General features: G+C 33.9%; 1 protein-coding gene across 1 annotated transcript; it reads left to right on the plus strand.

Moving 5' to 3' along the window:
• The first annotated feature begins 4,586 nt into the window (after positions 1–4,586).
• Positions 4,587–14,967, plus strand: LOC145797063 (serine/threonine-protein kinase D6PKL3-like). Its single transcript, XM_082883212.1, has 2 exons — positions 4,587–5,175; positions 14,013–14,967. The coding sequence occupies exons 1-2, from the start codon at positions 4,685–4,687 to the stop codon at positions 14,809–14,811; spliced, it is 1,290 nt and encodes a 429-aa protein (XP_082739338.1). The 5' UTR covers positions 4,587–4,684; the 3' UTR covers positions 14,812–14,967.
• The last annotated feature ends 1,308 nt before the right edge of the window (positions 14,968–16,275 follow it).

The raw sequence follows: 16,275 nt of genomic DNA on the forward strand, positions 1-16,275 counted from the left end.
CCTTGTCCTTTCCATTGGCTACACACAAACAGGGTGCTTATTAATATAAGGAAAGTTCTCACTGTTCTCACATTTCATATCAGACGCGTTTATACTTTCATTTCAATTCAGATACAGTCACATGATCCCTTACTTTCATACGTTCATGTTCACATAGATTCCACTTTCGGTATTGAAATTAACATTACATGTTATTCCACTTAACTTCTTTGATCATGCATAAAGGTTTCATTTCAATTCATTTTCAATAAGGATGTGTTCATAATAGTTCATACACTTAAACATGGTAATGCAATATCCTTATTTTATTTCTAATACATCCTATAGCTCATATGGACGCGTGTGTGCGGTATAACTCGTGCTCTGATACCACTCTGTCACGACCCAAACCCGCTCTTATAGGTTTAGTATCATAACCGGCCAGTGATCCTTGGATTACTGAAGGCCTCTGAACAGATTAACAAAATTAAGGGGCTAACGGAAGCTAATACATAAATATAATTGTCCAATGAGCTGTGCTAACTTATATGAAACGGAATATTTAAAAACTTTATATACATAATCAAAAGTCAGTCATACATTATACCCACACACATTAAAGTATCTTAAGTACAGCCAACAGAACAACTGAGTCTTATATATACTGAAACAACAGAACTTAAACACTTGAGACACTCCAGGAACCTCCACGTGAGGCACAATGGTTGGCTGACAACAGAACACAGATCCAGACAAAAGCCTTCAGGCTTGGGCTCCAGAATGCTCACCTATATATATATACACACAATGAGCTAAAACCCAATGAATAACATTAAGGTAAAGGGGTTAGTGAACGAAATCCGAATATATCATAAGCAGAAAACAGACCAGAGCATAATCATTTTCATATCAGAACATAATAATGGTACATCCCATAGAACACATCACAAAACGTCTTCCGACTAGAGTAATCGGTTTCAGATACCGATTAAACACATATCACCACAATGAAGTGGCTAACGAGATCTCGTAATTACTTGTATGTCATGGACCCGCATTTTCATGCCGTCCCCCATGACTTGGGACTATCTATGGATGCCATAATAGATTTCAAACATGGAATATTCGTTCACGAAAATAGATATCGTTTCAGAAATCAGAACTTATCATATTTCATTTGGAATGTAATTCATATGAACATATCTTTACAATAACGTTACTCACAGTGGTTTCCTGTAATGGTCAATCAACCCTCGAGTCTTGACCTACAACCACAAAATACATAACACAAGCATGTCTTATCATTACACATTCAAGTGGCCATTAAGGCTTAGCTCTCATTACATTAATTCTTATTCTTTCTTATCACATTGCCTAAAACACACACACTTGCAGTCTCGGAACTTGGTACATTCTTTTCTTAGTGTGTTTCTAATCCATAACCTCATTACTATGACTTAAATAAGGCTTAGGAATGCCTAAGATGCAATGAGGATGCCAAAACATGCCTTGGAACACTTAGGCAAAATTTCTGAAAATAAGGTCCACGCTCGAGCGTAGCTTTCCTAGCTCGAGCGGAAATGCAAAATGTGAATAGTCGCTCGAGCGCACATTCCTTCGCTCGAGCGATCTGTAAAAGACATGAAACTTTTGGGAGATTGCAATTCACGCTCGAGCGGACTTTTGGTCACTCAAGTGGAGTGCACGCACTCAGATTGGTAGCTCGAGCGTGAACTCCCACGCTCGGGCATAGATGCAAATTCTGAAATTTTCAAATTGCACCTTTAAGCTCAAAACTCGAATTCCAACCTTCAAAACACATCTCTTGGGCCCCAAAACGTGAGATAACAAAGTAAACTTGTAAAACATGAAGCATTACGGATTATTTCATAAAATCATGGCCCAAAAGTTAGTTAAAAACTCACAATTTCAACTTAAAACATGACGAATGTTCATGAACACAACATGCATGGGTTTTCTTGGTCTTGAACTTCCCAAAACATAATTAAACACCACAAAACAACTTGAAACTTGATGATTTCCCCAAATGAAGATGAATTTCAAACATGCAAGAGAAGATTCATGGAAATCATGCTCAATTTGTAAGAAAATGTACATGCATGCAAAACTTTTCGATCTCTTTGCTCCAAAACTCATGAAACTTGTATATTGAGCTCATAAGCTCCATGCATGTAAGAAATCCCTTTTCAAAATATGAATTCAAGGTTCAAAACATGATAATTCAAACATGGATGATATGAATCATGTTCAAAATGATGAAATTAAACTAAACTAAGCATGCATGTATGAATTAACTCTAAATTCATCATCTTTGGTCCAACTCTTGTACTTAATCACAAATTCTTCTTGAAATGATCTACTTGATGGTTAAAAGTCATAATTAAGTCTTAAATCCTTACCTAGAGTATTCAATTAGCTAGGTACTTGCACAATCTTTGATCAATTCAAGCTATAGCCTTCAATTTCTTCTTAATCTCTTCTTATCTCTCTCTAAAATTGCACTCTCTCTCTCTCTAAAATGAATTCTCAGATTTTGGCACTAAGAGATAAAAGAATTGAGCTCAAAAATGAGCTTAAGGGTTACATATATAGCTATGGTGCTAAAATACATTAATTAGAACATAAGGCTTGCCAAACGCAACTTAACGAATCAGACTGAATGAATTTTTAATAAAATTTGTCATATGGTTCTAAAAATTCCAAATAACACATCGGTGTAGTCAATTTCGGTTTTCGAGTGTCGATAAGGCTTTCGATTTACATATTAAAGTGGAATTCCAAACAGATATTTCTATAAGTAACAGATGGAAAGCCAAAATCATACAAAGTGCCCAATAAACACATAATTTATTTTAATCATCTCATTAACATCATTAAATACGGATTAGTGGCTAATTACGGATAGGGGTTGTTACACCTTTTGGAAATTACATCCCCTTCCTGAGGTTTAAAGTTTCATTACAAATTGCCCCCCGAGGTTTAAAGTTTCATAACAGTTCCCCCCCTCACCATAATGATCATCATACATAAAATTAAATTAACAAGGGGATCAGTGTAATTTCCCAAATATGAGGGGTGAACTGTAATAAACATAAACCTCAAGGGGTGTCAGTGTAATTTACCCTAAAAAGATAAAATTATATAAATATGATGTGTTTTAAAAAAAAATCACCAATTTAATTTTTAGTTTCTTAGAAAAAATTTCTGAAAATAAATTTTGAAAATCAAACCAAACACAACTTTATAACAAAAAAACTTCCAACATTATTCATTAAAAAAAAAGGCCATCAGATTTCAAACAACATATAAGTTAATCAATACAAAATAAGTTGTATAATGACTTTACCATTAAAACAGACCATTTTGCAAATGAAACATCTTTAATTGTCCTTGTTTGGAACAAAATTCAAAATTCATGATCAAATGTATCACAATTGAAAAGTTAGAAAACAAAGCGACATAATTCCCAAATTACAGGGACTGTTAGGCCCCTCGTTTGTTTCAGGTTATAGCAATTCGGAGTGGACTGTTAGTGAGGAACAGTAAAATAATATTGTGTTTGTTTTGCAAAGTGAGCTTCGGATTCGTAGTCCTCTTTGGACTACGAAAGGCCTTGGCAAGCAGATTAGGAGTTTGGACTAGGAAATGATATTAGAAAATAATCCATTTGGCTTATGGTGTTACCGGACGTTTGCCTGGTCAATTGGCCAAGTGCAATTTTGATTTTTTTTCCCCATGTTAGACAGCACATTTTGAACATTAATGTTTAATATATTTTGTATTTTTTGTTAACTAAAAACCATGATTTTATTTGTTTTGTTATTTTATATTTATTTTATATAAAAAAATAATTTAATAATCCACACACTAGCAACTATCATCAAAATAAATACAATTTACGTAATCCTCTCACTAACAATTCTCTTCATTTTATCTCTGAAAATAAATAGACCCTGCTATATTTGGTTGGAAAATTTGGGAATAGATTTGGAAAGTAAAGAGGAAATGATAAATAAAATGTGAATAAAATATATTTATATTTCACCTAATTTCACATATATTTTTTCTTTCTCTTTCCAAATTCATTTCCAAATTTCCCAACTAAACATAGTTTTTTAATGTAATTTGCCGATAATATAATGAAAAATAATTTGGAGCTTTAATTCTTGAGCTCTAAAGTTAGCTCTAATGAGCTAGTAGTAGGCCCCATCCACTGTGATGTAATGTTTTACTCTTGGTTGGTTTGTTTTTTTTTTTTTTTTTTTTTTTCCTTACCATGTAATTAGTGCTCCATTAAAATACCAAAATTAATGCTTTGAATCTGTAATATAATAGAAGTTTTCCATTATAAATGGGCAGGATCACAATTCCTACGGGACTCCTTAGATTAAAAGAAAAAGTAAAACATTTAAAAAAAAAAAAAAAAAAAAAAAAAAAAATCCCAAACAGAGAATATCCAGCAATGCAATCTATCTATCTTCAACTTGGGGCCTTTAATGGGCCCACACCAATGCCGGCAGCAACCACGACCCAGCCCAACCCAAGCAGCCCCTTCAAATCCTTGTCTCTCTTCATAACCCCCCACCACCACCACCACCACCACCACCACACTCCCCCAATAATCATTTCATTCTCTCACTCTGGCTCCACCACCACCACCACCTTCCTCCGCCGTTAAGCCACCATGCAATCGTGTGTAGAGGATGTGGATGTCCTGAGCTTCGCCTTCACCACCACCACCGGGTCGGAATCCGGCACACGTGCCGCCTCCGCGAAACCTCATGCGCCATCCACCAACCCCTGCTGGGACGCAATCCGCGGCCTCCAATCCTCCACCGCCACCGCTCTCCAGCTCGGGGACCTCCGGTTCCTCCGCCGCCTGGGGAGCGGCGACATTGGAAGCGTGTACCTGGCGGAGATAAAATGCGCGGAGGGTTGCGTGTTGGCAGCAAAAGTGATGGACAAGCAAGAACTTTCTAGTAGGAATAAAGAGAGTAGGGCGAGGGTAGAGAGGGAAATACTGGATTTGTTGGATCATCCTTTTTTGCCCACTCTCTATGCCACGTTGGACTCTCCTCGGTGGTCTTGTTTGTTGACTGAGTTTTGCCCCGGCGGCGACCTCCATCTACTCCGCCAACGTCAACCGGAGAAAAGGTTCGACGAAGCTGCTGTCCGGTGAGTTCTTTCTCTTTCTCTTCCCCTTTCTAGAATACCAATCAGCTTCTTCGTTACCAAGGTTTGCCTCCACTTTCTATAAAAACCAAAACAATAAATTGGAGTAATAAATTAATCTTGTGTGTTTAATTTGGGTAGAAAGCTAAGGAACCATAATGGTGCTTCCATTATTTTTACGCTAAATTATTAATAGGGCTTATTTTTAGGATTTATTATCTTATATTAATTTTTTTTATTTTTATAAATAAATTTATAATGATAAATTTATAGGTAAATAATATTAGTTAATATATAATTAATTGGTAAGTGTTCATAATTTTTATTCGTTGAGGTTTTATTAGTGGGAGTGAAAAATATTATTCATATATAAAAATTTAAACAAAATGTGCCGATGGTAGCTCTTTGTGGATGGATTGGATGGTGTTGTTAGGTCATAAGGCTTATCACTGTTCATGTTTTGATGATCCAAAGTATTCATTTTATCAAGTATTTCGTATATTTCATCTACAATAAAAGTAAGTCGATTCGATAAATTATAACTTATTCAATTTATTGTGTTGTGACCAAAAAAATGAATGATTTATTTTTTAAAAACACATTGTCGTCTTTTTTTTTGTGACAAACTGAATAAATTAAATATATTATAATTATTAAATTAATTTAATATTTTTTAGATAAAATATAAGACATACCTAGTAAAATAAATATTTTAAATCATCAAAATTAGGCTTATAGTGAGCCCAACCGTCCCAATATCAACACTCTCCTAGAGAAAATCCTCCTCAAAAAATGGCATTTTAGTGCATCTCCACCCACTTTGCTAATTCTTGAGCATCTCCAACCCACTAGGCATATAATGCTTGTTAGTTAAAATGCCTAGTATAACTCATTTTTTTCAACTCCAATGCACTAGGCATATGATTAGGCATTTTAGCTCAACTCATATTCACTAGCTACATGTAGCTAGCTTTCAAGGCTAGACAAAATGAGTTTAATCATTAGGATCATTTCCCTCCATCTTTGTTGCTGATGTGGCATTTTCTAAAATTAATAGTATTTAGATAAATAGCTAAAATAAAGAGCATGGTTGGAGTAGAAATATGAAATAGTTGATAGGAAAAATAAAATATATACTTTATAGTAATATTTAGATAGGTAAAAGGCCTATTACCGTTAGAGATGCTCTAGGTGACACTTTTGATGCTCCACCTGATTTTCCAAAAATAATATGAAGCATGTCAATTTTGACATAGTAAAAAGAGGATGCTAAATTATTTTATTTTTATTATTTTAATGGTAAGGAAGTAAAATTGATAAAATAATTTAAATAAATCGGTAAAGTGTTTTTTTTTTTAGAGATGTCATTCAAATATGTCAATTTAACACTTAAACCTTCAAAATAATTTGACATACAAATTTTTAAATATTCAAGTGGAGATGCTCTTAATAAATAAATGTTATTTTTGTGAATGTCTTATTTTAAAGTAAATGATTTACATTGAACATGTATATAAATTATGTATAATTTTTTTTATACGAATAAATTTAGATCATAAGTAGATGTTTCTTGATAAAATTATAATAAAAAATTCTTGATTTGTGGCATTGCTCGTAAAAAAATGTTCTACATACAAGTTTTCTTCAAAATAAAACACAAAATATAAACATAATGAACAAGATTTTATAAATGATTACACACACACACACAAAAAAAAAAGAAAAAAAAAAAAGAAAAAAAGACAATTATGAGGGGGTCAACAACTGGTGAAATTATTTGATCAATACTCTATATTATTTATCACTTGATATTTACTAAGTTATTTTTAAAAAATTTAAAAGAAAAATATTAAATTAAAACGTCACCAACATTTGTCCAAAAATCATCAAATAATTTTCCCTACAGTTTCCCCCCAACAACGGGGTCTCAGCATGTTCATTCTGCTGTGGGTCTCAGATTTTCCCGTGCCAGCTTTTGAATATCGAACCGGCATATGTTAGGCATACACTGGAATATTGGAATGGGTAATTTTATTTACACACCATCAATCTTCTCAGAACATATCATTATTTAGTACACATATATAATAATTTTTAGATTGTGAAAATATTTCAGTTTACACCATAATTTTCTTTTTTTAACCCTAAACTAATAAACTGGTACACACCATCACCAAAATGTTCAATTTTTTATATATGAACATTTAATATTTGATCAACCTTAATAATTTGAACAAAATAATTTTGTTCAAATATAAATAATTGAACATTTTATAAATGTTCAACTCTGGTTGTCCGAATATGTGACAAACGAACAAGTCATCTAAGAATGAGATAAAACAAAAAAGTAAACTAACTTGTTCATTGTTGTATATTGTTTCAAATCAACAATATGAGAGTCATCAATGGTGTGTAAATCTTCAAAATCAATTGATTTTAATGTTTTTAAAATCTTAAATCTTTAAAGGCAATAAGATTTTGAGTTTGGAAAATAATAGTGAAAATTACATTGGCGAAGGTGATAAGTGTAATGCGTTAGATTATAATGGTAAAGATGATGAGTGTAGTATGTTGTATTATAATGGTAAAAATGAGCAGTGGCAAATGCCATATTATTATTATTTTATTTTATATGAGCATTTAGCATTAAAATGACTATTAAAGACTATTAAAATGCCATATTATAAAGACAATATGAGCAGTGACAAATGCCATTAAAATAATAAAAATAAAAATATTGACACCCATATTGTCATCAATTTTGACAATATGAGCAGTGACAAATGCCATTAAAATGAAGTAAAATGACTATTAAAGACAATATGAGCAGTGACAAATGCCACATTATAAGACAATATTTTTTATTATTTTATTTTGATTTCAACATTTTATTGAATTTATTAAATGAAATGGAATAATATGACATTTTTTAAAAAATATTTATTTTATATTTGATTCATTCAAAAAATAATAAAAATTGCATTGTAAAAGAAATAATAATTATTCCATAAGAAAATAAAAAAAAATAAAAAAATCATTCCATTCCATTGCACTTCATTCCATTTCCCTCTACCTGAACTTTTTCTCTAAAAATAAGATTAGTTTCTTACAAATTTGAATAGAATAAGTGATTAAATATATGATAGAAATTTTAATTTCTATTTTAAGGTACAATTATGGAATAAATAGATGCCATAAAATTTTAGTTCAAATGAGTATATTTTTTGTTATTGTTTTTTATTAGGATGGAAAATTGAATATACACGCCAATGACCATATAGTATCACCATTAAACTTTGTTTTAGTTTCATTTGTAAAAAATTATTTTTAGACCCATCCAAGGCACGGGCAGTTTTTGTGACAAATTTATATTTCCAAAATACAAATCTTATAACAAATTATTCTATTTGGTTTCATTTAAAATATATATATATATATATAGACGAATTTTCATTTTTTTAAATAAATTTTTTCATATTTTATTCAAATCATTATTATTATTTTACAATTTTTTTCAGTTTATTGTGTTAAATTAAAGATTCTATTAAGGAATAGTTATAATTTCTAGTATTGTAAGGGCATTTCATATTTTAAACAAATCTCAGGGGTGTATTTATAATTTATCCAAAACTAAAATATTTATGTTTCATAACTAACCGAGAATCTTTACATTATTACCAAAAATCCTTCACTCAAATTAGTACTACCAATATTGGTAAATATTACCAAAGAAAATGGTAAAATGAAAAAGTCAAATTATAGGTTACAATTAGTAAATTATACAAAATAAAAGGGCAAAATAAGGAGGGGGGAGGGAACTCAAGGGTGTATTTGTAATTTACCCAAAACCAAAATATTTATGTTTCATAACTAACCAAGAATCTATGCATAATTACGAAAAAAAACTTTCATCAAAATTGGTACCACCAATATTGGTAAATAATACAAAATAAAAGGGCAAAATGGAAAAATTAAAGTGCAAGTCTCTAATAGAAGATAATTCCAAACAAAAGGGAAAATTGAAAAAAAAAAAAAATACGAGCCTCAAGTAGGTAAGCGCTTCTTATATGGAGGGATGCTAAATGCCCCTACCTTACTACTTCGGGCCCCTCACTATTTGGGAAATTGTAGACTATTCCTAGAATATCACGTATTCGTACTCCTAACCAATCATAATTTATTATATCCCTTCATGTTCCTCAATTACCCAACATAATACCCCACATATCTACATTGTCCACCAATTACAATACTATGAAATACCACGTGTCTATACTCCATAATTATTGAATAATTACATTCTTTGGGCTTCTACCACAAAAATTGATTCCCTCTTTATTTTTTCTTTGGATCCTTACCATAATCACAAATATACCCTTTGAATCCCACCTTTACACCTTCCACTTGCAATTCCTCTTTCCTTCCTCCGGCAGTCCCCCTCTCATTTCGGCGCCCGCTCTCAATTCCCTTCTCTTGTTGACGACCCTGTACCTTTCCTTTCGATTTCCACCTTCGCACTTCTAGGATCTCTCTCACATTCCGGTAGGCACCTCTAACTCATCTTTTTACTTTCGTGGCAACCCTGGCCGGTGTTCGAAAAACCGTTCCGAAGAAAAAGCTTGATGTTTGGCAGTATGTAGTTGAACAAAAGGCATATGTTTGGTTGTGTGGAGCACTGAGCATATTCAACAAGTTCGGCTCTGTGCAATCGAATAAAGAGAAATTCACCAAACTCTGAGATGAGGAGAGAAATCGACGAGGAAGAGAGAGAAAGTTGTGCATGGAAGACAATCATGTCCTAAAAACACAGCTCATTGACCCTCCAACTTCATTTTCTTTCTTTTTCTTCCTCCTTCATTTACTTTCTTTTACATAGCATTGCCTTCTCAAATCCATTATACTCAAAGCACTCTCTTCATTACGCTCTTTTAGGCTTATTCTTATTCTCTACACCTTTTTTCTTTTTCTCTTTTTGTAAATCTATCCCTGTCTTCTGCTCTCGGTAAACCCTCACTTCTCTCTCTATATTTAGATTATTCTCCATAAATATATGGTTTTGTATCTGGGTTGATGAAGATTGCGATTTTCCAAAGGTTGTCGGCACGACTGGAAGTGGTAATAGGTTGGTCGTCGAATGGTGGGTGGGTTGGTTGTTGAAGGGTATCAACAGAACTGGAGTTGGTAATGGGATTAAAGTTAGATTAGACTTGGGAGGATACGGATGGGGACAAAATTGGAATTTGATATTAGGACAATTATAATAAAATAAAATAAAATAAATAGGGGATTCAATGTAAAAAGGTAGGGATATGTAGCAACACTCCTTATATATGTATATATGTGTTTCTCCTAATCAACTTAAAAAAATAAAAGGAAAATTGCCCCACACACAAAAATAAATAAATAAATCCATAATTTAACATTTGTAATAAAATAAATCTTAATTTTTTAATTTTATCAATTTGAACTCTAAATTTTTATTTATTTTTAATCTAAACCATTCACCTATTTTCGTTAAGTAAAATCGATATAAAAATAGATATTTTAGTCGTTAAACGCAATAAGAAATTATATTTTAGACATTTTATGTATATCTATATTGAGTTTAATAATTACAATACGTTTTTTTTTTTTTTTTGGTTGATTTTAGTTAATAAAAATAGATGAATGATTTAGATTGAAAATAAATCAAAAGATTAATGTTTAAATTGATCAAATTAAAAACTCAGAATTTAAGCCTCATTTGTCAACTATATATTTAAGCAAAAAAGTTAAAAAGTCACTATAAATTGTTACATTACTCTCTCTACTTTTTTACACATATTTTTATAAAAAGTCAAAAAATTATTAAAATAGCCTTAAAAAAACTCAAACTTTTTATTCTTCTTGTAATTGTCCTAAAAATGAATGATATATTATGATACTAATAAAAGAGCTCATTTATTGGGATTTCCTCCTAATTTCTTCCCATAAATTGAGATCATCTACATAATTAATAGTTTGTTGAACCAATTTAGTTTTAAAAATTGATAAATTATTATTATTAAATTTTTTTTGGAAAGAAGGGGTTCATATTTATTTATTTATTTATTGAATAATGTTATATGTACCAATTAATGCTAACTAGTATACTAACAGATAATGTGGCATAATTTTAGAGGTTTTGTGGATTTGTAATTCATATAATAAGTGGAGTCAGTAATAATAACATAATACTAATTGGTACACTAGTGTGTACATTAATTAGTGCATGTAGCACCACCGCCATTTATTTATTTGAATTCAAGTTAGATTGTATTATTTAATGGGATAGACTGATTTGAAATTGATATACAATTATAAGGTTAGATTGGGCATGCCTCGGTTTGGGAAGATGCTTTTAGGGTTTTTTTTGGCTAAAAAAGTCACAAAAAATAAAATAAGTTTTTTAGCTTAATAAGACAAAACATCACATTAAACTCATAATCATTACATTCTTTCTCTCATAAAAAAATCAAAAAAGTCAAAAACTTTCCCCAAATCAGACTTTTTAGCTCCAGGCTAAAATAGCCAAAAAAGTCAAAAAATTAAAAAGCAACCTACTTCCCAAACGATATATTTGTATGTTATATAAATGTAAATGTATAATTTATTTAGTTTATTTTTATTTCGTATAAAAAATATATTTAAGAGGGAAAATATAATCACCAGACAAAACTTAAGGGTGTGTTTGGTAACGTTTACGTTTTTAGTTTATATTTACAAAAATTTTATAAACTGGTTTTTGTTTATTTTTTTGTTTATTTTTAGAAAAACATAAACTACAAACACGTTTGGTAATTGACAAAATGTTTAAAAAATTTTAAAAATATAAAAAGAGTGAGAAATGGCAAGTGGTGGCAAGTGGCGGCGGAAGACGGTGGTGGAAAGTGGTGACGGTGGGTGGTGGGTAGCTGGTGGTGGCGGGTGGGTGGGTGACGGTGGCGGGTGGTGGGTGGTAGTGAGTGGGAGGTGGTGGTGGCGGGTGGTGGGTGATGGTGGGTGGCGGATGGCGGGTGGTAATGGATGGCGGGTAGGTGACGGGTGGTGGGTGGTGAGTGGTCGATGGTGGGTGGTGGTGGGTGGCCGATGGTGGGTGGCGGGTGGTGGTGGTGGGTGGCCGATGGTGGGTGGCGGGTGGTGGTGGTGGGTGGGTGGGTGATAGTGGCGGGTGGCGGGTGGTGGGTGGTAGCGAGTGGGTGGTGGTGGTGGTGGTGGCGGTGGGTGACGGATGGCGAGTGGTAGTGGGTGGGTGTGTGGGTGGGTGACGGTGGCAGGTGATGGGTGGTAGCAAGTGGGTGGTGGTGATAGTGGTGGCGGCGGGTGGTGGTGGTGGTGGTGGGTGGGTGGGTGACGGTGGCGGGCGGTAGGTGGTAGCGAGTGGGTGGTGGTGGTGGTGGTGGTGGTGGTGGGTGGTGGTGGCAAGTGGGTGGCGGGTGGTGGTGGTGGTGGTGGGTGGGTGGGTGACGGTGGCGGATGGTAAGCGGTAGCGAGTGGGTGGTGGTGGCGGGTGGTGGCAGGTGGGTGGCGGGTGGGTGGTGGTGGCGGGTGGGTGGTAGGTGGGTGGTGGTGGTGGGTGGCTGGTGATGGCAGGTGGTGAATGGTGGTGGCAGGTGGGTAGTGAGTGGTGGTGGCAAGTAAGTGGCGGGTGGTGGCGGCGGCTGGTGAATGGTAGTGGCAGGTGGTGGGTGGTGACGGGTGGATGACAGGTGGGTGGTGGTGGTGGTGGTAGCGAGGGGTGGGTGGGTGGGTAGTGGTGGTAGTGGTGGCGAGGGATGGGTGGTGGTAGTGGTGGCGAGGGGTGGGTGGGTGGTGGTGGCGGCGAGTGGGTAGCAAGTGAGTGGTGGGTGGTGGTGGTGGTGGGTAGTGGCTGGTGGTAGCAGATGGGTGGTGAGTAGTGGTGGTGGCAGGTGGTGGTGGAGGGTGGGTGGTGGTGGCGGAAGACGGTGGTGGAAAATGGTGGCGGGTGGTGGCTAATGTTGGGTGATAAAAAAAAAAAAATTGAAAACTCAAAATGGAAACACATTTTTTGTGTTTTCATTTTTTGGCCAAATTTATAAACTGAGACCACTGATTTATAAATCAAAAATTTTACCAAATAAGTTTTTATTTGAGTTTTTAAAATTTTTGTAAATATAAACAAAAAACTGAAAACGTAAGTGTTACCAAACGACACCTAAATGTTTGTGTATACTCAATCAAAAAGTTAGTATTTGTTTGGGTTAACTTAAAAAAGTATTTTTTTTTCTAATATACATATACTTATTTGAGTCACATCTATCAATATCTCATCTCTACTTTTCTAATTACTTTTTCTACTTTTCTACATATTTTTTTTTTATAAAATGTCAAAAAATACACTTGTTTAGAACATTCTAAACCATCCATTAATTAATAGATTTAAGTTTTTATTTAATATATAAATTTATTAGACAATTTTTATTTTTTGACTTTTTATAAAAAGATGTACAAAAAAATAGAAAAATGATACGATCCAAAAAGAAAAAAAAGTACACTTTTGTAGATTATGCCAAATAGTTCTGCAAATTCAAGATCTGAACATGTTAAAATGATAAAATTAACAACTCCCACTACAAGTAACCATTCTCCTTGCCTGTTTTTTTGAAATTCGGATGAAGATGAAATCCAATTCTAGAATTCTAATATGACCATTGAGAAATTTTATGTTATATATATGTGTGTGTGTGAGAGAAATTTGAAATGTTTGATCTCACTCACCATGGGGATGCAAAGAGAGTTTATTTAATTAGCAAGTGACTCATTAATCACTAACAAACTCATCATGTCTTGGTTGTTTGCAGGTTCTATGCATCGGAAGTGGTGGTTGCTCTGGAATACCTCCACATGATGGGGATAATCTACCGTGACCTCAAGCCCGAGAACGTCCTCGTTAGATCGGATGGTCACATTATGCTAACCGATTTTGATCTCTCCTTAAAATGCGATAGTTCAACGTTTGTTTTCAACCAAAACACATTCGTTGCACACTCATCAAATCATGTCTACCCATTTAATCCTTCTTCATTCACTACTTCATCTTGTGTCCTACCCAATTGCATTGTGCCAGTTGTCCCCTGCTTCTACCCAAGACACAAACGCCGAAGGAGGTGGAGGACCGGTCATCATCAAGGGGCCGTCGAGATTGTGGCGGAGCCAGTTGATGCTCGATCGATGTCATTTGTTGGGACACATGAGTACTTGGCCCCAGAGATTATATCGGGTGAGGGTCATGGTAGCGCGGTCGATTGGTGGACCCTAGGGATCTTCATATTTGAATTCTTCTATGGTGTGACCCCATTTAAGGGCATCGACCATGATTTAACCCTGGCTAATGTTATGGCTCGAGCGCTAGAGTTCCCAAAGGAACCATCCGTGGCAGGACCTGCTAAGGATTTGATGGCGCAACTCTTGATCAAGGACCCGGCAAAACGGATGGGGTCAACAATGGGGGCCACGGCGATCAAGCACCATCCATTCTTTGACGGGGTCAATTGGGCACTATTAAGATGCACACCACCACCGTTCATTCCCAGGCCGGTCAGTCACCGGAACCTTGTCTCCAAAGATGATTGTCCTGATGTTTCAATAGAGTATTACTGAAGTAAGAAACTAATGCTTCCATGGCATAGTAATTACTATTATAAAAGTTCAATTGCTCTACACATATACATTAAATAAAAAGAGCTCAAATTAGAAGCCAGTTCTCGTCAGCATGGACAAGGATCTATCCCCAAAAAAAAACCGCATTTGTCATATAGGTCCCCAAGCTAAGGATTTAGATTGTCGAAGTGGTGATAGAAGTGGAGGTGATAGTGAAAGTAGCAATGTTGGACTATTTGGAAAATATTTTTTGCATTTAAGAAAAAAAATATTGTCTGCCCAAATCAATTCATTTTTCGTAAATCATAAAATAAAATAAAATAAAGTTTTTCCTTGACTTTTATTTTCATCATACCAAATACTAAAAAATAATTTTTTTTTTAATTGAAATAAACGAAATTCATTGATAATGAAAATTGTTTGCCAAATTATACTAAAAAAGGTAATTACAAAAAAAATAGCATATAGCAAATAACTCAAAAAAAAGTTCCAAAAGAGGACATTGTATGCAAAATTACAAAAATATGATTTCTATAATTCAGCCCTAAACCACAATAACAAAATTTGTAAAAATTGGACCTTAGCTTTAAAATAAAAAATCAGAAGAGAGCAGGGGTGGGCATCGACCTGTCGGCCATCTGACTTAGCCCTATTTTTTTAAAATTTGGGAATATTGTTTTAACTTATAAGGTGAGGCTGAGTCAACATTTTCAGTCCGATATATTAATAGATTAGGCTTAGAATTTATATTTTCAACCCAACCCGGCTTGACCCACTATTAAATTAATTAATTATAATACATTAAAATATATTTTTTTATTGGGATGTGGACTAATCTTTATTGATTTTATTGAAACTCATATTTGTAGTGATGTATGGTTGAATTTATTTAAGAAATCTTTCAATTTATAATGATATCAATATATTTATTAAAAAAATATAATGTGTTATTAAATTTAATTTTGAAAGGTTTTATTTATTTTAAGCATATAGCCCGTTGAGTGAATTTGGAATTTATAATTATTTTTTTAGCCGAGCTTGGATATATATAGAGTCCCGATGATAGGGTCAGATCAGGCTAGGACAAACATAAAATCCCTTATTATGTATTAGCTTAGTCTGAATCCAACCCGAATCGACATATACCCACCCCTACACCACATAGGTTGCAAATGAGTTGAGTAATAAATTGTTCAAATTTAATTTAAAATCTCAATGAATTTCTAAACATATTCAAACTCAACTTATTTTCATAACGAACCAATCTCGAACGAATTTTTAATGAGGCAAGTTGGAATAGTTTGGCTTGAAAACCTAGCAGCTTTAAAATATGTTCAAATTTAACTTATTTATATAACAAATAAACTTTTAACAAGTCAAACTTGAATAGATTGGTTCATTTTACAGTTTTAACATCACATTTTTTTTTTTTTTTATTTCTCAAATGGGGCTCAATATTTTGAA

This window comes from Camellia sinensis, chromosome 8 (assembly GCF_055761805.1).
Source record: "Camellia sinensis isolate YWXY chromosome 8, ASM5576180v1, whole genome shotgun sequence".
Taxonomy (NCBI): Eukaryota; Viridiplantae; Streptophyta; class Magnoliopsida; order Ericales; family Theaceae; genus Camellia; species Camellia sinensis.

Bases quoted from the DNA above. Each gene is read 5' to 3' on its own strand.
- LOC145797063 (XM_082883212.1), top strand. From the start codon at position 4,685: ATGCAATCGTGTGTAGAGGATGTGGATGTCCTGAGCTTCGCCTTCACC. The intron at 5,176-14,012 runs GTGAGTTCTTTC...GGTTGTTTGCAG, and splicing joins TTCGACGAAGCTGCTGTCCG to GTTCTATGCATCGGAAGTGG.